Below are 27,309 nucleotides of genomic sequence, written 5' to 3'. Positions count from 1 at the left end.
CTCACCTCAGTCCACCACGGTACCACCGGAACATTATTATAACTTGTAATTTTAAGCTAGTATTAAGCTCAACCTATAGTTCTGTAAGCCATAGTGTTAAGTATTGGAAATAATTAAGTTGTGTATAAAACTAAACATGATAGCTGGATTTATAATGTTAAACTAGTAGAATTTTTGTAATTTTTTCCATGGAATTGCTTTTTGTTCTCGAGTTGTTGTAGTTGTTGGGTAGTATGTTTTTAACTTGACTTTATTATCACTTGTAGTGTTAAGCTAGTAGTTAGTTCAATCTACAGTATTGTAATTCGTAGTGTTAAGTACTGGAAATACTTAAGATGTGTGCGAATTTGTATATGATGATGCTGGATTTAGAATGTTAAACTAGTAGTAATTCTTGCAATATTTTCTTTCCATGGATTTGCTTGTTGTACTCTTGTTGTTTGGTTGTTTGTTTGTTGATGTTGTTGTTGGGTAATTATGTTAACTTTACTATATTATTATATTACTGTAAGAGATCATTGACACCAGGATATTTCCCATTTGTAATGTATTTGTTAATAATGATAATAATAATTGAAGCTGAAAGTTATTATTCAAAATTTTATAATTTGGAGTGTCCACTGTCAGCTAAGCCTGAAAAATACGCCCTCAAATCGTACGTCAAAGAGTTTTGGGGAAATTATTACTTATTTTCTGATCTAAAACTCTTTTGAACCACATTCGGAAGAATGTAAATGTTTTAAACCCTATCTTATTTAACATCTAGTACGTAAAAGCGGCCAACCTGTGAAGTTATGATTTTGTACGTCGAACAGTAATGGAGGAATGAATCCTTTTTAAGGGGTGAATGATTTTAAATATTTATTAACATCTAGGATGTAGAAGACCACCCTTCATTAAAAAAATATTTCGTGCCTGAAACGGTTTCTAAAGAATGGATATTGTGTTTCTGAGAGTCAATCACCATCTAAAGTATACGATATTTTACACCTAGGGCATAAAAGAAAACCCTTCTCGTAAAATTACAATTAGTACGTCAAAAGGTTTTGGAGGGATGAATAATTTCGTTTTCGGAGCTAACCGTCATTTAACACTTTAGGGTTGGGGAGACGATTAAAAATATTTCCTACTTCCCACCTAAGATTTAAAATATATACCGCTATTTGAAATTTTGTCTTCATACATGAAACCGTTTCGGAGGAAAAAAATGAATATATTTGTTTTCGGATCTTAACCCCCTTTAACTCTCTGAGCGGTTAAATTTGTTTCAAACTTTCTGTTGTTTAACACCTAGGATATCACTTGAATTTTAACATAATTCAAACTGTTTCATATAAATGCATATTTTTGGCATAATACATCACCCCCAGTCAAATCCCTTAGGGGTGTTTTGTTTTAAGTCCCCTTCTTATTTGTTCCAATGTAAAAATACTTTAACTCCTTTTACACCCGCTTAAATTGATTTCCCCTGCCCTTCCCACCCATCCCCAAATACGTGTTACTTTATTTTAAAAGAAGATTCCAAATATAAATTTTCATGTATGTAACATCCTCAGTTTTTGAGATACCAATATCCTAATAAAAATAATTAAACCCTCGGGCAGCTATCTCCTTATTTTCTACACTGCTATGTTCATTTTCCTCCTCTGCGAACCATGTGACTTTGCCGCGGTGGGGAGGCTTGCGTGTCCCAGCGATGCAGATAGCCGAGCCGCAGGTGCAACCATATCGGATGGGTATCTGTTGAGAGACCAGACTAACGAATGGTTCATCGAAAGGGGGGTAGCAGCCTTTCGATAGTTGCAAGGGCGGCAGTCTAGATGATTGACTGATACGGCCTTGTAACAATACTCAACATGGCTTAGCTGTGTTGATACTGCTACACAGCTGAAAGCAACGGGAAACTACAGCCGTAACTAACTCCCGAGGACATGCATCTCTCTCTGCATGAATGATGTACTGATGATGGCTTCCTCCGGGGTAAAATATTCCGGAGGTAAACTAGTCCCCCATTCGAATCTCCGGGTGGGGACTACACGAGAGGGGGCGATCATCAGGAAGATGGATACTGACATTCCGCGAGTCGGAGCGTGGAATGTTAGAAGTTTGAATCGTTGTGGTAGGTTAGAGAACCTGAAAAGGGAGATGGATAGGCTAAAGTTAGATGTAGTTGGTATAAGTGAAGTACGTTGGCAGGAAGAACAAGACTTTTGGTCATGCGACTACCGAAATATCAACTCAAAATCAAACAGGGGAAATGCAGGAGTTGGTTTAATAATGAATAAGAAAATAGGGCAGCGGGTAAGCTACTACGACCAGCATAGTGAAAGAATTATTGTCGTCAAGATAGACACCAAACCAATGCCCACCACAATAGTGCAGGTCTATATGCCTACTAGTTCAGCGGATGATGAAGAAATCGAAAGGATATATGAGGAGATAGAAGATTTAATACAATATGTAAAAGGTGACGAGAATCTAATTGTGATGGGAGACTGGAATGCAGTGGTAGGTCAAGGAAGAGAAGGTAATACAGTAGGAGAATTTGGATTGGGTCAAAGGAACGAAAGAGGAAGTCGGCTGGTTGAATTCTGCACTGATCATAATTTAGTCCTTGCCAATACTTGGTTCAAACACCACAAACGACGGCTGTATACGTGGACGAGACCTGGAGACACCGGGAGGTATCAAATAGACTTCATTATGATTAGGCAGAGATTCAGAAACCAGGTGTTGGATTGCAAAACTTTCCCAGGAGCAGACGTGGACTCTGACCATAACTTGTTGGTCATGAAATGCCATCTGAAGTTGAAGAAATTGAAGAAAGGAAAGAATGCAAAAAGATGGGATCTAGACAAGTTGAAGGAAAAGAGTGTGAGGTATTGTTTCAAGGAACATGTTGCACAAGGACTAAATGAAAAGGCTGAAGGAAACACTATAGAGGAAGAGTGGAGAGTCATGAAGAATGAAGTCAGTAGGACTGCTGAAGAAATGTTAGGAAGGAAGAGAAGATCAACTAAGAATCAGTGGATAACTCAGGAGATACTAGACCTGATTGATGAACGACGAAACTACAAGAATGCTAGAAATGAACAGGGCAGAAAAGAATACGGGCGATTAAAGAATCAAGTGGATAGAAAGTGCAAGGTAGCTAAGGAAGAATGGCTGAAGGAGAAGTGCAAGGATGTCAAAGGTTGTATGGTGCTAGGGAAGGTAGATGCTGCATACAGGAAAATCAAGGAAACCTTTGGAGAAAGGAAATCTAGGTGTATGCATATTAAGAGCTCAGATGGAAAGCCATTTCTAGGGAAAGAAGACAAAGCAGAAAGATGGCAGGAGCATATCCAACAGTTGTATCAAGGTAAAGATGTAAATAATTTGGTTCTGGGAACATGAAGAGGCTGTTGATGCTGATGAAATGGGAGACCCAATTTTGAGGTCAGAGTTTGACAGAGCTGTGAGTGACCTCAATAGGAACAAGGCACCTGGAATTGATGACATTCCCTCTGAATTACTGACTGCCTTAGGAGAAACCAGCATGGCAAGGTTATTTCATTTAGTGTGCAAGATGTATGAGACAGCAGAAGTCCCATCCGATTTCCGGAAGAATGTTGTTATACCTATTCCCAAGAAAGCTGGTGCTGACAGGTGTGAAAACTACCGCACCATTAGTTTAGTATCTCATGCCTGCAAAATTTTAACACGTATTATTTACAGAAGAATGGAAAAACAAGTAAAAGCTGAGTTGGGAGAAGATCAATTTGGCTTCAGAAGAAATGTAGGCACACGTGAAGCAATACTGACTTTACGTCTGATCTTAGAGGATCGAATCAAGAAGGACAAGCCCACATACATGGCATTCGTAGATCTAGAAAAGGCATTCGATAATGTTGATTGGACCAAGCTATTTATGATTCTGAAGATGATAGGGATCAGATACCGAGAACGAAGAATTATCTACAATCTGTATAAAAATCAGTCTGCAGTGATAAGAATCGAGGGCTTTGAAAAAGAAGCAGCAATCCAGAAAGGAGTGAGGCAAGGCTGCAGTTTGTCCCCTCTCCTTTTCAATGTTTACATAGAACAGGCAGTAAAGGAAATCAAAGAGAAATTTGGAAATGGAATCACAGTCCAAGGAGAGGAAATCAAAACCTTGAGATTTGCCGATGATATTGTTATTTTATCTGAGACTGCAGAAGATCTCGAGAAGTTGCTGAATGGTGTGGATGAAGTCTTGGGTAAGGAGTACAAGATGAAAATAAATAAGTCCAAAACAAAAGTAATGGAGTGCAGTCGAACGAAGGCAGGTGATGTAGGAAATATTAGATTAGGAAATGAAGTCTTAAAGGAAGTAGATGAATATTATTGTCTTGGGTAGTAAAATAACTAACGATGGCAGAAGTAAGGAGGACATAAAATGCAGACTAGCACAAGCAAGGAAGAGATTTCTTAAGAAAAGAAATTTGCTCACTTCGGAATTAGAAATATATTTTTGAAGACTTTCGTGTGGAGCGTGGCATTGTATGGAAGTGAAACATGGACGATAACTAGCTCAGAAAGAAAGAGAATAGAAGCTTTTGAAATGTGGTGTTACAGAAGAATGCTGAAGGTGAGATGGATAGATCGAATCACGAATGAAGAGATACTGAATCGAATTGGTGAGAGGAGATCTATTTGACTAAATTTGACGAAAAGAAGAGATAGAATGATAGGACACATCTTAAGACACCCAGGACTTGTTCAGTTGGTTTTTGAAGGAAGTGTAGGTGGTAAGAACGGTAGGGGTAGACCAAGGTATGAATATGACAAGCAGATTAGAGCAGATGTAGGATACAATAGTTACGTAGAAATGAAAAGGTTAGCGCAGGATAGAGTGGCATGGAGAGCTGCATCAAACCAGTCTATGGACTGATGACTCAAACAACAACATGTTCATTTTAGGCGCACTTCTTTCCGTCCTGTGCAAAGGGAAATGAAAGTTCCCGATGTGTTCCACTACGCGGCGAATAATATCAGCTATGAGGAAAGTATATGGGAAGTAAGTGCTTATTACGGAATTCGTTATTACTTTCTTTTCATACCAGGCGAGTTAGCCGTGCTGTTAAGAGCGCGCAGCTGTGAGCTCGCATCCGGGAGATAGTGGGTTCGAACCCCACTGTCGGCAGCCCCGAAAATGGTTTTCCGTGGTTCCCCATTTTCAAACCAGACCTTAACTAAGGCCACGGCCACTTCTTTCCCATTCCTAGGCTTATCCTGTCCCATCGTCGCCATAAGATCTATCTGTGTTGGTGCGACGTAAAGCAACTAGCAAAAAAAAAAAATCTTTCTTTTCTTTATCAGTTATGGCATTACGAGAATACCACATTTCCCCTCCTAGAACTGGGAAGGAAACGAACGTGGCCTTAATTGAGGTACAGCCCAAGCGAATGTCCGGCATGAAAATGGAAAACTACGGTAAACCATCTTCAACGTAACCGACAGTAGGGCTCGAACCCACTACATTCCTAATGCAAGCTCACGCGGTTCACTCACATTCAAATGACGCGCTAAGCGCTCGGAGTCGACTCTTCGCATGCGAACCGACTCTCCGTTTCGAGACGAGGAAGTCGACTTTCGCGATTCAGGTGTTCATTCGCGCACATTTCTACCAACCACCTTCCGCGTGCGGTGACCAAGCGGTGAGCTCACTCATAGGGAGAACACCACGAGCGTCGGAGAAGAGTATGCCTTATCATTCTGTAGTGTACACGATGTAAGGAAGATATTAATCATTAATCAGGTTTGTCTGTCACTCATTCGGTTTAGATGAAGTGAACGCAAGAACTGCCTACTAATATTTCATGATACTTGCCGGTATTAAATTAGAAGAATCCAGAATTGCTCTGTTGTTAGTTTTATTGTATCTCAATCCATTTAGTAGGCGCTAGCTAATAACAACCTGGAGAATACACCTCTCAGGCAGTGAATCAGAGACTTCTCTGATGGCCCACTGATACCGCAGCCAGGCCTACTGTCAGTATTTTGCAAACAGTAACATTTGTGTTTTGTACTTTCTTGCCTACAGCTCATTCCGATGTCACTAGAGCCATCATAAGTACTTTATTCTACAACACACGTGTTTTGAAAACTCAGTTTTAGAGGTGTATTAATTGTAGTAGGTAGTACTAGAGTTTCTTATCGATCGTGGTGTTATACGCCCACGTTCAATGATTGTCTATGAGTTAATAATTTCTCTAGACTCCTCTCTTTTTCTGAATATATTGAATTTCTGTCAACAAATCGACAGAAACCAACTCCAGCTCCATAAATGTTCACAAGATTATTTCCACTCATGTGAAGCTGCGGGCTAAACTATTTTTGTATAGTAATAATGTTAATAACAAACACTTACCTAGGCCTTTCTCTGGACCCATTATAACCCACTCCACAGAACTGAAGCCCAGGCCATTCTGGATAAACACTGGCTGTCTGTTGGTCTCCCCTGGAGATTTCTTCCCGAAAGGAATGCGATGCAACGTAAGAATATAGCCATCTTCTGACACTACAGTGTGAGATTCTGCTGGATACCCGTACTTGGCTATCAGTTCTACCTGTAACAAACGCAACGGAATTCACCTGAATCATATTCTTTATAACACGAGGTGCTTCCTGTCATAGTTGTGTGACTCGTGTTTAAAAAATGTTCTGCGTTTAATGTTGTTAAAAGTCTGTGTGCCTTAAAAATGTATTTTCTAGTATTCAGGGGACTTATAAGGTATTATATTTTGTTAGCAAATGATTATATTGAAGAATGATCTCAAAGAAATGTTTTGGAGGGGTTCTAGGTTAATGCCAACTGACTTACATCATTACGCTTCTAAGTGTATACAAAAGAGTAGTAACTGTGTTATACAGTAAACCCTTTTATGTTTATTTGCGTAAAATACAGTCATATATGAATGTATACAGTAGTTTATAATCCTCGAAACATTATACAGTTAATAATAACTATTACTGTACCGTTAACACCGGCGGTAAGTAAAGGAAGGTGCAGGCCAAGGATCTGGACTATAAGAGCACAGGATCGAAACATACCAGTACGATTTACCTCAAACGCAAGGCCTATTTGCTTCACTACATAATTTATTTATATGACTAGATAAATATATATAAAATAAATATGGCCTTATGACATGTTAATATAATAAAAAGGGGCATTGATCCTTATTCATACATAACTTTCAAAGGGGTAACCAGCCCCACATGGAGTCTCACTGTTCCACTTACGACCTAATTCACGCAGGAAAATCTCCGACATTGACACTTGGGTGAGTACCAGATAGTTCCGGAATACATTAAGCTCAATATCGGCTACAAGGCATTGCTACAATTCCTCTATATAAAACATTCTAAAATGTAGCGTTCCGAACATCAAGCGGGGACGCAGAAGGCTTCCTGGTAAGAGGGAGGAAAATACTAGACCACGACCTTCTCGAAGGCTCTGGTACTTTACATATCTCATACATTTAGAATTTGAACGACTCTTAGCCGTATCCACGCGGCTTCGAGAAGGCGAACATAGTGACTAATTTCGTCAAATAACTTTAACAAGCCCAAGTTCCAAATGCCAATCGGGTGACATAATTGAAAGGGTGCAACAGCCCTAAGTAATGACGCGAGATGCTGCTACTAATGATTAAGCACAGAAAGCTGAAATTACACACAATCTCAAAGAACACCATTATTGAATAATTAATTGATTAAAAGCAGCCTTGCTCAAGGACACTCTAAATACATTATAACTCGGTTAAATGCCTTATATTCCGAGAAACCTAGTTCCTAACATTTCAACAACCTTAGTGTCTTACCTCCAAGACCCTAGCGGTCCTGATGTCCATCCTCGAGTGGCCAAGCCGGCTCGGGCTTCAAAGCAAGATTGGCTCGCACCAGGGCACCAAGCAACTAACAACCTTCGTTGATGCAATGACCCCGGAATATGTCCAGCGCACCGACTCTCATTGGCCAGCAAGGAGTGGCGAGGTATGCGCGCGGGGTGTCATCTAGGAGGCGTTGTAGAGGGAAGCACCAGCATAGCCAACAAAAAGGGAACGGACTACTCCAGTGCGGAAAGAACTTTCCTTTACTCTGGAGTCATTATTCAGGAGAGGGAACCAGATACGTTCTTTATAATAAGCGCCTATATGGCGTTACATACTGAACCCATGACCTTTGTGCCCTAAGAACATTATGCATTATATAACAATTAAATTAAAAGTTGGATTCTTGATAGCATGGATTTGACACGTGACGAGGGGGTGATTACCTTCGGTCCCACGCTATGGGGTACGTGACGTCAACCACACGTGTCGACGGCGGAAGAATCTCAAGTCATTTTTATGAACTATTTCAAAGCGCGTGTACACGGCGTGACCACGCCAAGTCAAAAAAATATAGTGCCTATCAAAGGAGGTCAATCATCTCACAAATCGAACCCGTAAAATTTTTAAATGTCCATGAACACTACCATCAGAAATGTAGCAAGCATGTAGTCACTTTCAAAACTCTTGAAATTACAGTTTAGGTAAGTCAGAAAATTTATAAAATTTTTCTTGGCGGCAAAGGGAGAGACCTGAAGAGAGGGGGTAACTGCTATAAATATGAAGGGACGCCATGACGAAGCTTCCTTCTCCGGCATTTGTGATACAAAGCGGACGAAAAATTGTTGAGCTGCTCTGCGAAATCAAACCAACGAAAGTAGACTGAGTTCGACTGCAGATTTTAGCCATTGCGGCTAAGTCTTGACTCCATGGGAAGATAGTTTTCTTGAGAGAAATAAGTGTATCAAATAGGACGGTCAAAGTACTGAAATATTCTAATGTGATTAAGTAATTCGTGTGCCGAAATAATTATAGTCCATCGTGTGCGCCCAGCAAACAAGTGAAGGGTATTTTCTTTTTTTTTTATGCTTTATTCCAGGAAACCTGAAGAAACACAATGATATGTACAGCCATGAATGTAAAAATGGCTAAATAAAATGCCAGGGTCGCAGGTGAGCCCTATGACGAACAATGGTGTGACTACATAAGGTAATGTGACTTTCCATCTTACTACCTCTTATATCTCGTCTCGTGATTTCTTGTATTTGAATGGGGATTTACGACGCAGTGGTCACCCCTACTAAGTTTTGTAAATGTGAGAGTACGACTGAAAGAGTCATTTGTTTTATTTTCCACTTGGATAAATTTTTGAAGTCTTGCGAGTGCCGTATAATGTTGTAAAAGTTATTGAATAGGATTCCGAAGTGATATCACGTCCAATGTAGATCGTCATCCGTGTGAGTGTACTGCCTGTATATTGTGATGTCAAAGTAAGATGTTCATTCGACGTAAAATTCTTCTGTCTGCAATTTGACGTTAATAATAATAATCCATGGTCACTCATTTTCAATCGAGTGGAAGCGCGCTGTCGGGTGAGAACCTAGGGGATGAATTTGGTCACGGAGAGAAACGTTTTTATTTAATGCCCATTTTAAACTGTGTCTGACTGACAAATAAAAGATCTAGTAGAATGTTTCAGTCATTTCTCGTAAAAATCAAGTTATTAAATACGATATCATTTATGCGAAGTTATTCATGAGTAATGCATTGTGCGATATTAGATGTCGGAATTTCTAGTGAGGATTTTATTCCAGTTCTTTGTCGATGATAATTGTGGAGCTGGGAAACAGAGGTTAGTTTTGTGAATCAGGTTGGACCTGTCATTGAAGCCGGGGCACGGAAGCCCGAGGAATGTTTTATATGAGTTGAGATGAGATGTGCGAATCAGGTTAGAGTCCTGTCATTGAAGCCGGGATATGATAGCCCGAGGAATATTTTATAATGTTGAGAATGGAAAGAAATTCATAGAAATCCATAGCGGTATCAATTGGCGACGCGTATAATTAGTGTGGGCATCTTGAAGCATAATCTGTGCATTTTGTTGGTTAGAATATCGTATTTGTTTAATTATGTCGGCAGAGTTTAAAGGGAACATTTGAGAAGTCAGTCAACTGTGAATAAACCAGGTGGTTCCTGTAACTGCCAAGCGAGCGAGGGGGGTGAGACACCTCAGCTATCTAACGGGACAGGCTTGGTATTGAGACTGTATTCTCGGCCAGGGAAACGTTAAAATGCTGGATTTAGTTGAAATTTCATAGCCGGTAATGATCTAAGTATTGTGAAGTACTGTAATTGGGGACGTAATGAACATTTGAAATCACGAACTTTGAGTATAAGGAACAGAGTAACCCAATTTCAGGGTTGTCCAAAATATAGAGCGATGGTCGTGATGATCGATTTGTCTGTGAGGGGTGTGCAAAATTCATAATGGTAATGACGAGATATGACATCGTAATTATATGGCGAGTTGTTTGGTTTGTACGTAGATTATTAGGATATCCAAGTGTTAAACGGTTAGGATTAGATTAGATTTTTAAGCATGATATCACGAGATGAGATATATAGCTGGACATGAATGATGTAACAAATTCTTTTCCAGCCAGATAAACATCGCAATATTGAATTCACATCACAGCTGCGTAGAAATTTGTGAGGAAACCAGAGTCCGCGGAGATGAAATTTGTTGTTTGTTAATATTTCGTTAAATCATTTAAATTTATTAAATTATTAAATTCAGTGAAACCGCATTTTGAAATAACTTTAATCAAGCGAATAACTTGGAGATGCATTCTGGAAATTTTAGTTTGTTGTCTGGGGAATATTAAAAATAAAGTAAAGATTAAAGGGACATATCCGAAGGAAATGGATTTTACTGCCACAAAGTTTGTGAGCATTGCTATTGTTGTAATTATTGAACTTTGATTGATTGCGCAGTGAATGTGCTGGGGATAGTAAAGTGGAAACTTTGGTCATCAACCGATGTAACTTAATTGTGTTTAGCCTTCAGCCTAGAAACTTGGATGGTCAGGGGGTCATCAACCTCAGTGACTTAGATTAGGGCCATATGCCATTGTAGCGTCATTTCCTTGCGGTCATCATCCACAATGACTTTAAAGTAACTTAGAAGATTAGATGTCGGTCCATGACATAGACGCAGGTCACATCGATTCAATTAAGGGTCCATGCCGTAGAACCACTGTGTGGCACACACCGATTGGACGGCCTTAATTATAACTAGAGTCCAGAGTTCGTGTTACGAGGGCTGGACCATAACGAATCACTATGATGGTACATGTGGTCTCACATGGAAGCCGAATTTAAGGATTTCCAGACTTTCCTTTCTTAAATGATTAATAATTGAGACAATGGTTTCTAGTAAGAATGCCCATCAGGCGGTTACGTTAAAGTCTCACACCAGTGTTCTGACGTTTATGTAAAAATGATTGTGGTGTCCAGTGGACACAATTGACTATGACACCGTTGACATAGTAAATTACTTCAGAATTTTCCTGAATAAATAGGAATCCTTTAAATAGACCTTTCATTCCAGTAGATAGATTAGAATTAATGAACCCTACCTTTACCTCAGCAAGTGACGAAGAACCCGAAACGACCCAAGAGACAGATCTCATGAGCTTTGCTGATAGGTAAGGAAGGTAGGTATCCCTCAATATGGACCTAAAGGGTTCATTAAAATGTCGCACCAACGATGGGGCATAAGTCACGATAACGATGAGGGAACCTAAGTCACGATAACGAGAAGGATATTTGGAAAAATCGTGTACTAGAGGAAAAGAGAAATAATGTTGAGGCTATGCCACATTATGGGTGATAAAATCGTGCGCCAGAGTTGATAGCGAACTCGAAGAAATAGATAAACGCCCGATGAGTAAGGCTAGGAGATACCACTATGAGAGTAATTTATCTACTGAATGAAAGGTATAATTTAAGTGTGTTAGTGTAATTTCCCAAATTTTTGAATACTGGTTTGAGTGTTTTGGCTGATCACTTTGATCGAGTGAACATTGCATTTCACGTTTTATTAAATAAAATTTTTAGAGAATGTTGCATTTACAGTGTGATGTGTTATATAGGAGGATGTTGTGATGTTTATCGTTGTAGTCTTATTATACGCCGTTGAAGTCTCGGGCTCACCGATGACCTATCGTTTTTTGTTAAATACAGTATGTTTATGCAGGAGGGAGAATTGGCCCAAGGGCAGGTGGTCCAAATGATGAAGGACTTTATGGAGAAAATGGAGGCCGATAGGAAGGTTGCGGAAGCCGATAGGAAGGACTTAAGTGAGAGTGTAAAATCTATTAACGATGAGTTAAAAGGCGTGAAGGAGGTCGTACAGGACACGCAGGATAGTTGTAAAGAAGCTAGTGGGGATATTAGGAAGGACATTGGTGATTTAAATGTGAAGGTGGAGCAGAACACTAAAGCACAGGTTGACTTTAAACATGAAATAAATCAGCAGTTCATAGAAACACGCGAGCTACATCGTGTTCTCAGTGAAAATCAGGACATAATTAGAGGAGACCTCGATAGGCACGTCAACGAAAGTAGGGAACTACATAAGCAGTTGATGACAGATCAAGCTGAACTTAAGGCCGATCTGAAGACAGAGGTAGAGAAGTTCAACATCATGCGTGAAGACGATAAGTCAAAGGTCTTCACAGCAATGAATGAACATAAGGAAATGTTGTGTAAAGAGATAGCCGTCGTAAATGACAAAGTAGACCAGGTAGCCGAAGACGTCAAGGCAACTGTAGACCAGCGTATTGAGGCCATTGACTGTAAATTAATCCAGATGAATAAAGAGGATATGAGAAAATTAGGTACAACTCAGGAAGAAACGGCTAGGAGTATTGAGGAGGTACAAGCAGATATTGAGGAACTAGGAAAGGATTTAGGCGATACAAGGGTAGACCTATCGAAACAACTTAAAGATACCCAAGATAAGGTCATAACACTGAGCGATGAGTTGACATCTGTTCATGAGGCTCTTAAGGGGGAAGTTAGTGCCCGGAAATTGGAACTGGATGGGTTAGTGAACAATATCGTAGGAGTCCAGGCCAAGATAGAGGAAGTGGTTAGTAAATCTCGCCGCACCTCAGATATGTCGTTCAGTTGCCCTAGCAACGCTAGTAGTCCCATACATCCTGCAGGGAACGGACACTTTGACAATTCTACCCATTCTCAGGGGCAAAACGTCACTAATGTTATAAACATGATTCGTCTCAATGAAGATCAGCCTAAGAAATTCGATGGCAGTGGTACCCAGACGCCAAAGGGTTTTCTTAGAGAACTTAGGGAGTATATTCGCGATAATAGGATACCTGAAGAGAGGCAACTAAGGACTGTGGAACGGTACCTAGACGGAGTTGCGTCGCTGTGGTTCAAAGGTTTCCGATATAGCTTTGACACGTTCGAGGAATTTCAGACCGCATTTTTGGGCAAATTTTGGAATTCTGAGATTCAGCAGAACCTAAGGCTAGAGTTATATAGTCGCCGGTATAACACAGCAGGACCGCCGAAATTTTCGCTTTACTTTACCGAACAATTAGTTAAGTTCAAGGAACTGGAATCAGCCCCAAGTCAGCAAGAACTGGTTCAGGCTATCCAGAAACAGTTCCCACCGGATATCCAGAGAATATTAATTGCTGCGAAGGTCGAAACCCCGATGCAGGCAGAATTGATATTGCGACAGCTGGACCAGACCCATTCGCATCAATCAGCCCCGCGAATAGTCAGGCATTCAGAGCCCCAGGTGAATGTCGTAAATCACAGCCAGGAGAGCGCGCCAGATAGGGAAGTTTCACGAGCACCGAGATATGAGAATGAGGGGCGGCGGTTCGACACCAGGCCATACCAAGGTAGGAAGAACTGGGAACAGCCCAGATACCATCACGAAGAGTGGGACAGACGCCGAGAACAGTGGAGAAGAAACCAGTGTCGATACCAGGGGAACTCAGATCTAAGACGAAGGAACCCACGCGGGAATGAAGGCAACAGAAGAGGGGACGGTTACGAAAATTCCAGACGTTCTGACCGTTGGCACGGGCCTGAAGAGAGAAGGAGAGAAGGGGACCAGTATTTGAGATAGCTGAGGTCAGGTACCGGACAGGACAAATGGAAGGACAGCATCCAACGAAGGGAAGTCAACACTGACTGTGTAGGAGCTCAAGACATGTCCCATACTGGAGCTATCCGAAAGACCTACCACCAGGATAGGGAATTAAACCCTAACGCGCCTCATTTCGACGAAAGTCTGAACTCGTCAAATGAGCGGAAAAAAAAACTCCAAATTTCCAGTAGTGGTTACGAGACAGGATTCCCACACACAGCCTGAATACGTTTCTCGCGACGGCTGGATAGTAGCCCAGATTGACTCCTGGATTATACAACCAGATGAATTAGTGGAAGACCACCTCAGACAGGAGGTTAGGAAAATAAGAGAGCTACCAATCATTAATGTCAGGATATGCAACTTTAAGGTGAGCTGTTTATTGGATACAGGCGCCAGCATCAGCTTAATTTCACAAAATATCTTTAACGAATTGTCTACTCGGAAGAAATTGCCAGAAATTCCTGTGGCAAATATCAAAATTAGAGGAGTCATTCCCGACAAAACTGCCATTTGTAAAACGCAGACATTTTTGGATTTGCAGATAGGAGACATGACATTTTCGCATCCTTTTGTCATAATTTCAAAGCTGCACTATAATGTTATTCTGGGGGCAGACTTCATTTGTGAAAGTAATGCCGTCATCGATTTAGGAAGGAGAGAGGTGAAATTTAGGAAGGATGACGGACCGGAATTAGTAGCTCTAAACGAAGAATCATTGGGCCAGACTGGGAGAAGAATGTGTGAGGAAGAAGTCCATTTCACTACCGTTTCTAAGGAGACAGAAGAGGAGATAGACCAGGGAACAGAAGAGGTCAACCAGGAAGAGTGGGATGTCCTCGAGACTGAATTGGGAAAGGCTGTAGAAGATTTAATAAATCAGAAAGTATCAGAATGCCCAGGGACGGCGGAAGAGAAGATGAAGTTGAGGGAACTACTTCTCAAATATCAGGATGTATTCGATTCAAAGCCAGGATGCATTCCAAATTTCAAATATGTGTTGGCTGTAAACAGTTGGGAGCCGTTCAAACGTAGGCCGTATCCCATTCCGGAGAAACATCGCCAGGAGGCTGGAAAAATTATTAAAGAGATGGAAGAAAGTGGGTTGATTTCCAAGGCAAATACACCATTCGTTAATTCCTTAGTTACCGTTCAGAAACCCGACGGGTCCCTGAGGGTATGCTTGGATGCAAGGGTCGTAAATGACAGACTAATCCCTGAAAATGACAGAGCTCCTCCCATCAAGGAAGTTATTAGGAGGTTCAGGGGCAAGCGCCGCTTCACTAATATTGATCTGACCTCGTCGTATCATCATATAATGCTCGATGAGAAGTCAAGATTGTTTACTGGATTCCTGTATGACCAGCACACGTATGTTTTTAACCGTCTCGCGTTTGGAATAAAAAACGCCGGTGCAGCTCTCATACGCGCCCTAGATCGCAACCTCACCGAACAAGTTAAGGCCATAACTACGCGCTATGTCGATGACATATTGCTTTCGTCGAAGGATTTCGAGGAAAATCTTCATCATCTCGAGTTGCTACTCGAAAATCTCAGGGTGGCTGGTTTTAAGATCAACTTGAAAAAATCAAATTTTGGACAGGAGGAAGTTCTCTTCTTAGGACACATCATTGATGGTGAAGGAGTACGCCCTAACCCAGTGAAATTGCAGGCAATTGACAACTTTCCAAGGCCTATCAAGGTAAAGAACGTCCGACAGTTCTTGGGTATGAGTCAATTCTTCAGTGATCACTGTCCAAATTATACGGAGGTTGTGGCTCCATTGCAAGATTTGCTAATAAAGAACAATCGATGGAAATGGTCTAGGGAACATGAGATTTCTTTTCGGGATACTAAGGAGATGTTAGCTAGAAGTGTGAAGCTAGGGTACCCGAATTTCGATAAGGCCTTTATCTTGCAAACTGATGCTTCCACCGTAGGGATTGGTGCAGTTTTATACCAAGAGGAAGGAGAAGAACCCAAGAAGAAGAACTACTTGGCATTCTTTAGCCGTAAACTTAGGAAACACGAGCTAAAATACAGTGTCACTGAATTAGAAATGCTTGCAATTGTTCAATCACTACAGCACTGGAGAAAGATGATTTTTGGATTCCCTATAACCATTAGGACGGATCACAAGGCCTTGACCTTTGTGATGAAAACGGTAGTTGCTAGCGAGAGAGTAGCTAGGTGGGCACTGTTTATCCAGCAGTTTGATCTGACCATCGAGCACTGTTCAGGAATGTCAAATGTCCTGGCGGATGCCCTAAGTCGAAACCCAAACGATAACGAACATGAGGTGAACTTCGTGGAGTTAACTGACGAAGATAGAACCTTTCTAAATGAGCTGACACGATTACCAGAATGTCAACGACAGGACCAGTTCTGCGGCAGGTTAATTTCGTTGTTGAAGGGAGAACTTCCACATGACGACCCAGGACGTGGAGAAGTTGAGAAGCTAGCTGAGAGCTATTTGTTTGTCGACAACACCTTGTTGAAATTCATAGACAAGGATCACACTAAATCTCGAATTGTGGTACCACCACCACTTAGGAAGGGTCTTATATGGCATGCCCATAGGATAACCGGTCATGGTGGGATTGTCAAGGTCACCGCCACCCTTCAGGAAACGTTCACTTGGGTTCATCTACGAGAAGACGTGAGAAGCCTTGTAATTACATGTGACACATGCCAGAGGGTTAAGGCGAACCCGTACCTCATTCGACAGGCACCGATACCTCTCTTACCAGCTAAACCCCGTGAATTGTTCGCGATGGATATTTACGGAGTCCTTCCCAAGTCACGTAGAGGGAATAGATACGTCTTGGTAACCGTGGACGTATTCTCTAAGTTCACATCGTTATGTCCATTACAGAAAGCAAACACTAAATTGGTATTAAGAGCTATAAATAGGACCATAATTCCAGCTATGGGGAAGCCCATGTTTTTATTAACGGACCACGGCACACAATTTACCTCAGCTCAATTTAAACAGGAGTTGCAAAGGCTTGAAATTCGACATATTCTTAGTTCAGTTCGCCATCCTGAGGGAAACCCGTCAGAGCGAATTATGCAGGTCATCGCGAAGTTCTGTCGGATCTTCTGTGCTCAAGAGCATTGGAGATGGATGGATGTGTTACCTATCATAGAAGATTGCGTGAATAACACAATCCACGAATCTATAGGATGCGTCCCAAATGTGGTTCACTCCGATATTTATCCTTTGAGACCATGGCACGCAGTGGTGAAGTGTCCGAGCGACCCACGGCCGACTCAAGCGATGCGCATTGAAGAGACAGCTAGGCATCTTCGTCAGCAAGCTGACCGACGTTTGAGACGCGTCAAAAATAAAAGATTTCATCGGCCCTTGAAAGAAGGCGAATATGTGCTTGTTCGTAAACCCGCTCTTTCAAAACCTGAGGACAAGTATTACGCGAAGTTTGCACCGTTGTATATGGGTCCATTTAAAGTCATCCAGAGTTTCCGAAATAATTCCTATAAAATCCAGTCGTTAGATGGACGCTCTGAGGCTATTTTCAATGCAGCCAACTTGAAGGTTTATCGCAAACCTGAAGATATGGCGGATCAGGAAGTTAACCTCCTTGAATCAGTGGTGGAACCGCTCGAAGAAAAGCAGGATGACCCACTGAAACGATGTAGGGAATGCAGGCAAGTCCCAGACTCTGTGATATTGAGAGCATTTGAGGAGTATTGGAATCTTACAGAGAAAATCTCGATAGAACAGGGAGAATTTGAGGAAGGTTCTGAGGAGGAAGACTTTGACAGCGAGGAAGACTTTGACGGCGACGAAGGGATAAATAGCTCAGTCGAAAACTCAGTGGAGAACTACCAGGAAGCTGAAGGCATCAACCAGTATCCGTACACCAGAAGATGACCAACTGCATAAGAGAGAGGAAAGGAATTTACATTCAAAGGTCATGTTTCATCAGACGTCAAAATTAGAAATTTCGCCATCTGGAGTATTTAAAGGAAATTCCTTGTCACTGTGCGAAAGGAATTCGTGTCTTGGGGGAAATATGAACCCATGACCTTTGTGCCCTAAGAACATTATGCATTATATAACAATTAAATTAAAAGTTGGATTCTTGATAGCATGGATTTGACACGTGACGAGGGGGTGATTACCTTCGGTCCTACGCTATGGGGTACGTGACGTCAACCACACGTGTCGACGGCGGAAGAATCTCAAGTCATTTTTATGAACTATTTCAAAGCGCGTGTACACGGCGTGACCACGCCAAGTCAAAAAAATATAGTGCCTATCAAAGGAGGTCAATCATCTCACAAATCGAACCCGTAAAATTTTTAAATGTCCATGAACACTACCATCAGAAATGTAGCAAGCATGTAGTCACTTTCAAAACTCTTGAAATTACAGTTTAGGTAAGTCAGAAAATTTATAAAATTTTTCTTGGCGGCAAAGGGAGAGACCTGAAGAGAGGGGGTAACTGCTATAAATATGAAGGGACGCCATGACGAAGCTTCCTTCTCCGGCATTTGTGATACAAAGCGGACGAAAAATTGTTGAGCTGCTCTGCGAAATCAAACCAACGAAAGTAGACTGAGTTCGACTGCAGATTTTAGCCATTGCGGCTAAGTCTTGACTCCATGGGAAGATAGTTTTCTTGAGAGAAATAAGTGTATCAAATAGGACGGTCAAAGTACTGAAATATTCTAATGTGATTAAGTAATTCGTGTGCCGAAATAATTATAGTCCATCGTGTGCGCCCAGCAAACAAGTGAAGGGTATTTTCTTTTTTTTTTATGCTTTATTCCAGGAAACCTGAAGAAACACAATGATATGTACAGCCATGAATGTAAAAATGGCTAAATAAAATGCCAGGGTCGCAGGTGAGCCCTATGACGAACAATGGTGTGACTACATAAGGTAATGTGACTTTCCATCTTACTACCTCTTATATCTCGTCTCGTGATTTCTTGTATTTGAATGGGGATTTACGACGCAGTGGTCACCCCTACTAAGTTTTGTAAATGTGAGAGTACGACTGAAAGAGTCATTTGTTTTATTTTCCACTTGGATAAATTTTTGAAGTCTTGCGAGTGCCGTATAATGTTGTAAAAGTTATTGAATAGGATTCCGAAGTGATATCACGTCCAATGTAGATCGTCATCCGTGTGAGTGTACTGCCTGTATATTGTGATGTCAAAGTAAGATGTTCATTCGACGTAAAATTCTTCTGTCTGCAATTTGACGTTAATAATAATAATCCATGGTCACTCATTTTCAATCGAGTGGAAGCGCGCTGTCGGGTGAGAACCTAGGGGATGAATTTGGTCACGGAGAGAAACGTTTTTATTTAATGCCCATTTTAAACTGTGTCTGACTGACAAATAAAAGATCTAGTAGAATGTTTCAGTCATTTCTCGTAAAAATCAAGTTATTAAATACGATATCATTTATGCGAAGTTATTCATGAGTAATGCATTGTGCGATATTAGATGTCGGAATTTCTAGTGAGGATTTTATTCCAGTTCTTTGTCGATGATAATTGTGGAGCTGGGAAACAGAGGTTAGTTTTGTGAATCAGGTTGGACCTGTCATTGAAGCCGGGGCACGGAAGCCCGAGGAATGTTTTATATGAGTTGAGATGAGATGTGCGAATCAGGTTAGAGTCCTGTCATTGAAGCCGGGATATGATAGCCCGAGGAATATTTTATAATGTTGAGAATGGAAAGAAATTCATAGAAATCCATAGCGGTATCAATTGGCGACGCGTATAATTAGTGTGGGCATCTTGAAGCATAATCTGTGCATTTTGTTGGTTAGAATATCGTATTTGTTTAATTATGTCGGCAGAGTTTAAAGGGAACATTTGAGAAGTCAGTCAACTGTGAATAAACCAGGTGGTTCCTGTAACTGCCAAGCGAGCGAGGGGGGTGAGACACCTCAGCTATCTAACGGGACAGGCTTGGTATTGAGACTGTATTCTCGGCCAGGGAAACGTTAAAATGCTGGATTTAGTTGAAATTTCATAGCCGGTAATGATCTAAGTATTGTGAAGTACTGTAATTGGGGACGTAATGAACATTTGAAATCACGAACTTTGAGTATAAGGAACAGAGTAACCCAATTTCAGGGTTGTCCAAAATATAGAGCGATGGTCGTGATGATCGATTTGTCTGTGAGGGGTGTGCAAAATTCATAATGGTAATGACGAGATATGACATCGTAATTATATGGCGAGTTGTTTGGTTTGTACGTAGATTATTAGGATATCCAAGTGTTAAACGGTTAGGATTAGATTAGATTTTTAAGCATGATATCACGAGATGAGATATATAGCTGGACATGAATGATGTAACAAATTCTTTTCCAGCCAGATAAACATCGCAATATTGAATTCACATCACAGCTGCGTAGAAATTTGTGAGGAAACCAGAGTCCGCGGAGATGAAATTTGTTGTTTGTTAATATTTCGTTAAATCATTTAAATTTATTAAATTATTAAATTCAGTGAAACCGCATTTTGAAATAACTTTAATCAAGCGAATAACTTGGAGATGCATTCTGGAAATTTTAGTTTGTTGTCTGGGGAATATTAAAAATAAAGTAAAGATTAAAGGGACATATCCGAAGGAAATGGATTTTACTGCCACAAAGTTTGTGAGCATTGCTATTGTTGTAATTATTGAACTTTGATTGATTGCGCAGTGAATGTGCTGGGGATAGTAAAGTGGAAACTTTGGTCATCAACCGATGTAACTTAATTGTGTTTAGCCTTCAGCCTAGAAACTTGGATGGTCAGGGGGTCATCAACCTCAGTGACTTAGATTAGGGCCATATGCCATTGTAGCGTCATTTCCTTGCGGTCATCATCCACAATGACTTTAAAGTAACTTAGAAGATTAGATGTCGGTCCATGACATAGACGCAGGTCACATCGATTCAATTAAGGGTCCATGCCGTAGAACCACTGTGTGGCACACACCGATTGGACGGCCTTAATTATAACTAGAGTCCAGAGTTCGTGTTACGAGGGCTGGACCATAACGAATCACTATGATGGTACATGTGGTCTCACATGGAAGCCGAATTTAAGGATTTCCAGACTTTCCTTTCTTAAATGATTAATAATTGAGACAATGGTTTCTAGTAAGAATGCCCATCAGGCGGTTACGTTAAAGTCTCACACCAGTGTTCTGACGTTTATGTAAAAATGATTGTGGTGTCCAGTGGACACAATTGACTATGACACCGTTGACATAGTAAATTACTTCAGAATTTTCCTGAATAAATAGGAATCCTTTAAATAGACCTTTCATTCCAGTAGATAGATTAGAATTAATGAACCCTACCTTTACCTCAGCAAGTGACGAAGAACCCGAAACGACCCAAGAGACAGATCTCATGAGCTTTGCTGATAGGTAAGGAAGGTAGGTATCCCTCAATATGGACCTAAAGGGTTCAATACACACCCCAAAACACAAAAATAAGCAGGAATCTAAAATAAGCGAGTTGGAACAACCCGCCCACATTAAGAATACATAAAACCAAAGGGGGGATAAAATTCACGGTACAATAATAACAATAATAATCTATCAAGTCTCTTCTACCCCTTCCCCACCTTCTTCATCGGAAGAAAGTGGTCGTAGGTCTTCTATAACCTGCGAACCTTTGGACCCCCTAAAATAATGTGACCGGTCAATGGCTCCGCGGTTTGAGTCACGTAGCTATCAGCTTGCATTCGGGAGATAGTGGGTTCGAACCGAACTGTCGGCAGCCCTGAAGACGGTTTTCCGTCGTTTCCAATTTTCACACCAGGCTAATGCTGGGGTTGTGCCATACTTTAAGGCCACGGTCGCTTCCTTCCCACTCTAACCCCTTTTCCATCCCATTGTTAACGTAAGACATATCTGTGATGGTGCGACATAAAGCAAATTTGAAAAGAAAGGACAGAATGGGTGATATACGGGTGGAATATATTTAAGGATTTGTAATATGTCCCTTTTCTTTAAGTTGTTGATGGCACGTGGGCTTCTGTAAAACTTTTCTTGAATAATGCCCCCTGAACTAGCTGGTCTGACCTTTTTTAGTATGGTTTGATGCTTAGTTCATAAAAGGGCATCATTTAATGAGTACTTAAAGGTGAAAAACGGACTTTCGCTTGTGTACCTGAACCACTGAACTGTCAACCAGTACATGTCCGTTGTCTACTACACCCTTTATACGTCTAGTAATGATTTAGCATTTTAATGAGCATGCATTTCTAGCACTCTGTCTCTCTCTGTACCAGTCATTAGGAATGTAAATAACGTTATTGCTAGCTGGCTGTTCTATAAGACCAAAACATGAACCGTTTGGTAGGTAAATTGGCCAGAAAACCATGAAGTTTTCGCCTATGACTTCAACAACAATCCCTTGTGTAATTTTCGTCAGGTTCCTGGTTATTGATAAAACATTTATTAAAACCAAAATAATAAACCGATTAATAGCTAAATCACCTGTGTCTAGTACACATATAACTGTATATGATTACTCGTTTACGAGAGTTCAGTTTAATGCGTTTGACAATACATGATATGATGCCCTGGACGCAATGGTCTCATCCCATACATACAAGTATTCTTAATGTTGAGCCACGCTATGTATTCCTAAATTGTAGCAATACATGCTCCTCCTGTAATGTGCCTCAGACATTCTTATTTTGGGGAATGCCTTGTTAGAAATCCATAGTGATTTTTTGAACGTTCGATATAACGTTATAAAAGTTATTTTTAACAGTTTGATCATGTTCGTATTCACATCTATCCAGTGAAATGAAATCGATGAAAGAAAATGTCTTAATGTCCGCCTCTGTGGTGTAGTGGTTAGCGTGATTAGCAGCCACCCGCAGAGGCCCGGGTTCGATTCCCGGCTCTGCCAAAAAACTTGAAAAGTGGTACGAGGACTGGAACGGAGTCCAGTCAGCCTCGGGAGGTCAACTGAGTAGAAGGGGTTTGATTCCCACCTCAGCCATCCTCGAAGTGGTTTCCCACGTCTCCTCCAGGGAAATGACGGGATGGTACTAAACTTAAGGCCATGGCCGCTTCCTTCCCTCTTCCTTGTCTATCCCTTCCAGTTTTCCCATCCCCTACAAGGCCCATGTTCAGCATAGCAGGTGAGGGCACCTGGGCGAAGTACTGGTCCTCCTCCTCAGTTGTACACTCCCGAACCAAAGTAGTTCGACATTGATTGTTTCTCGCGTATGTCTTACGAGGTTGGAGGAGTTGAAGGCTTCGACGTCAAACTGTTCCTTGTTTCGCTTGATGGAAATTTCCCAAGCACTATTTCTGGTGATTCCGAGAGTTCCCGTTTACAGTATGGTCGTGGGGTAAATAGATATTGAGAATCGAGAAGATAATTCTGTCGAACGCACCAGCTACAATAAAATGTATTGAAAGAAAACCGGCTGCTTTAAAATGCTGTATAGTCAAAAGGCAAAAAATAGGCAATTATATTCCAAATAGGCACAAACCCCTGAAACAGGCATTTATAGACACGATAAAACCAACGAAATCTAGCTAAAAAAAGGACCCTAAAACGGATTTATACCTCAAAATCCTACGTTTCTGAACACAGGAATGAAATAAGCAAATAGGCAATTACCCATCTCTACCTATATGTTTACAGTGAATCGGTAGTGACGTAAGATGGCGACGGCGCAAGGTTCCGGCTTCACTAGCACCGCTGCTGTAAAGAGATAGAGCTCTGCCTGATCAGTAACTTATTTTTTACCTGTCACAAAGCAACTGAATAGCCCGGTGATAGGCCCAGCGGCTACCACGCTGTCCTTACTGTCAAGCAAGATTCGTACTGAAGGTTACCATTTAATTTATATTTAACGCTTGTTAAACACTTATTTTATTTTGTACCGAGCTCGATAGCTGCCGTCGCTTAAGTGCGGCCAGGATCCAGTATTCAGGAGATAGGTTTGAACCGCACTGTCGGCAGCCTTGAAGATGGTTTTCGGTGGTTTTCCATTTTCACACCAGGAAAATACTGGGATTGTACCTTAACTAAGGCCACGGCCGCTTTCTTCCCACTCCTAGCCCTTCCCTGTCCCATCGTCGCCATAAGACATATCTGTGTCGGTGCGACGTAAAGCAACTAGCAAAAAAATGTTTATTTTGTTTTGGATGTTCAGCATAGCAGGTGAGGGCACCTGGGCGAAGTACTGGTCCTCCTCCTCAGTTGTATCCTCCCGCACAAACGCAGATAGGTCTTATGGCGACGATGGGACAGGAACGGCCTAGGAATGGTAAGGAAGCGGCCGTTATCTTAATGAAGGTACAGCCCCCAGCATTTGCCTGGTGTTAAAATGGGAATCCACGGAAAACCATCTTCAGGGCTGCGGAAAGTGGGATTCGAACCCGCTATCTACCGGATGCGAGCTCACAGCTGCGCGCCCCTAACCGCACGGCCAACTCGCCCGGTAACAATAATTATACCATTGCCGTAGTCTTAGGACAATTAGAGAAGAAGTTACATGGTGAAGGAATTTTCAAAAAATATCAAGTATTTGAAAATAATATTTCCATGTTTAGTATCATCGGGAACGGCAATTCGAATAGGATTTGCGTCGCACGATGTTGTCATGATAACCCAGCGGGACAATCCCTCATCTGTCCTATTCATTTGTGGTAAATAAGTTGTCATTATGTACTTTGCACTGTATTCTTACCGTTGTGAGGTCGATATCGGGATCCCTGGCTGTTGGGTCCTGACTCCCTCCAAGCAAGTAGCCGAGGAGAACGCTTGTTACGGCGACTGCAGTTAACGACACTGTACACCAACTTAGATTTCTCATCTTTACTCGCATCTGAACAATCTGATTGACTGAGCTCAGGCTTAATGCAATGTGTTATCATTCCGACCTTCATTCTAACGAATAGCAAGCTGCATATTTATCTTCGTGAGCATACGGTCATAAACTATCACCAACTGTGAATGAACTTCTGTTTATTTTGTTCAATTTTTACCGTCCTTGTCTGATTAGCCTTTGCTGGCGAGTTAAAATATAGTGATTACACTGCACTATGTCTTCTGGTATAGGCTAGAACAAATATTTTTCTTTCATTTGGTTTTTACGAGATGAAATTGACTGGCGTATGCGTGATAATTTTTTTATTTTTGCTATTGGCTTTTCGCCGCACCAACACAGATAGGTCTTATGGCGACGATGGGACAGGAAAGGGCTAGGAGAAGGAAGGAAGTGGCCGTGGCCTTTTAAGGTACAGCCCCAGCATTTTCCTGGTGTGAAAATTTGGAAACCACGGAAAACCGTCTTGAGGGCTGCCGACAGTGGGGTTCGAACCCACTATCTCCCGAATACTGGATACTGGCCGCACTTAAGCAACTGCACCTATCGAACTCGGTATGAATGATACTAGTAACGTCATTCTTTATGCAGCCAGTTCCTGTTTTGAATAGTGCGGAAATATCGCTGATAAGGTGAGTTGGTGCATGTGTTTCAGTGGACTTGGCAAACTGGAATGTAATACAGCAGAACCTCATTAACACCGAGCCATTAGTCCGGACTTCGCTTAATCTGGACAGCCGTTTAATAATAAGACATAAATGCAATTACAGTGCAAAGCTGAGTTACGAGCCCAGAAAGATCTGAAGCGGATGAATATGACCATGATGAAGCAGGCAATGTTATTAACCCTAAGCTAAAACTTAGTGAAATTAAAGACCGTCTCAACATTGTCATTAAATAGATTGAAGTTAACAACGATGAAAACATATCTGCACACATTACGAACATTTGAGGCATCTCTGTGAGTTAATTATTAAATAAATTAATGTCAAAGGAAGACAACAAAATATCAGCAGTTTCTTCAAACCAGAACAAAGGGCACTAGGAAAGTTTTGCAATGTGAGTGAACGCTTTAGACTTTTTCAAAATAATTTCCACCACACTCAGCACACTTCTCCATACGTCGAAACCAGTCACTGAACCAACTCTGCCACTTTTCTTCGGTTACATTTTCACACTCGTGATCCCATGCTGCCAGAAGCTCCTCGTCGGATGCAAAACGCCGCTCTTTCAGCTTCATCTTCAATTCTGAGAAGAGTGCGAAGGTCACTGTATGGAGGGTGGTCAAGCACAGTCAACCCTGATCTGGCAAGAAAATCCATTATTACATTAGCACGATGTGCTGGAGCATTGTCGTGATGCAAAAGCCAACTGTTGAGCCGTGACCTTGGACGGAGTTGCTTGAGAGCCTGGATGACTTGAGGCAGACAAGTCTCACTGTACCACTTCGCAGTAACTGTCCTTTGTGTTACAAGGCACAACTTGAGTCAGGATGCCCTGTTTAGTGAAGAATACTTCAATCATCCTTTTCTTCACTGACCTTTACTTTCGCACAGTCACAGGAGCCAAACAGGTCCCTTGATCAGGGATTTTGTTGGGACATCGTAATATTAAAGCCAAGTTTCGTCACCTGTAACGAAGCTATTGACGTTACGCGAAGTCCCATTTTAAAACTGTTTTAGCATTTCTCGGCACCATTTCACTCGATGTGCCCTTTGTTGCTCTGAAAGTGAATGGGGCACGCAAAGGGAACAAACAATTCGAACATGGAGATAGTCGTGTAGAATTGAATGAATAGCTGATGCAGGGATGTGGAGGGTCTCTTCTACCTGCCGATATGTCAACCGCCTCTCTTGCTGCAACATTTCCTCACAGCTTCAATGTTTTCCTCAGTCACTGATTCAGACGGTCGCCCAGAACGAGGATCGACTTCAATCCCAAAATCTCCCCTCTGGAGCTCTTTGTACCAGCGGAAAATTGTTGTCCGATGTGGACAGTTTTTCCCCAGGAGAGGAGTCATTTCCTCCAGCACTGGTCAACAGTTAATCCACGAGCATAATTGTAGCGGATAATTGCGCGATATTCACCTTTAGACCAAAATGACATCTTGCTTTCAATCCCACTGCTTGGTAACAAATGGTGAGAAGGTCTAGCCTTGCTATCTTCTAGACCAGTTTTCACCCCTCTTTTCATCCCTCACCAAAACAGGGGTGTCCAGCCAACCGTTTTTGCGTATTGCAAAACTTTCCTAGTGACCATTGTAAGCGAGTCAAGTATGGTCAATGCATGTGTGCCTTGATTGGCGTGTCCTAATTCTGTAAAGCACTAGTTATTCTGTATTTGGAGGGCCTAACACTGTATTGCATTATATCTTGCATACTAAATAACCTTTGTATTTCTTAAATACTGTACTGCACACGTT

The 27,309-nt window shown here is 41.4% G+C and overlaps 1 protein-coding gene across 3 annotated transcripts in view; it reads right to left on the bottom strand.

Annotated features, from left to right (window-relative positions):
- The window catches only part of LOC136867308 (lipase 3), a 174,444-nt gene extending 149,481 nt beyond the window's left edge, over nt 1-24,963 (bottom strand). For 2 of the 3 annotated variants that reach the window (XM_068226701.1, XM_067144465.2), the window contains exons 1-2: nt 24,750-24,879; nt 6,392-6,590 (exon numbers count right to left, since the gene is read on the bottom strand). In XM_068226701.1, coding sequence (XP_068082802.1) covers nt 6,392-6,590; nt 24,750-24,875 — 325 coding nt within the window. In that variant the 5' untranslated portion in view covers nt 24,876-24,879. Of the gene's footprint in view, nt 1-6,391; nt 6,591-24,749 lie in introns of all 3 variants that reach the window. The other variant, XM_067144466.2, reaches the window with a different exon arrangement.
- Between the last annotated feature and the right edge of the window lie 2,346 nt (nt 24,964-27,309).

Source organism: Anabrus simplex, chromosome 3, assembly GCF_040414725.1.
Source record: "Anabrus simplex isolate iqAnaSimp1 chromosome 3, ASM4041472v1, whole genome shotgun sequence".
Lineage (NCBI taxonomy): Eukaryota > Metazoa > Arthropoda > Insecta > Orthoptera > Tettigoniidae > Anabrus > Anabrus simplex.
This window is presented reverse-complemented; position numbering and strand designations above follow the sequence as displayed.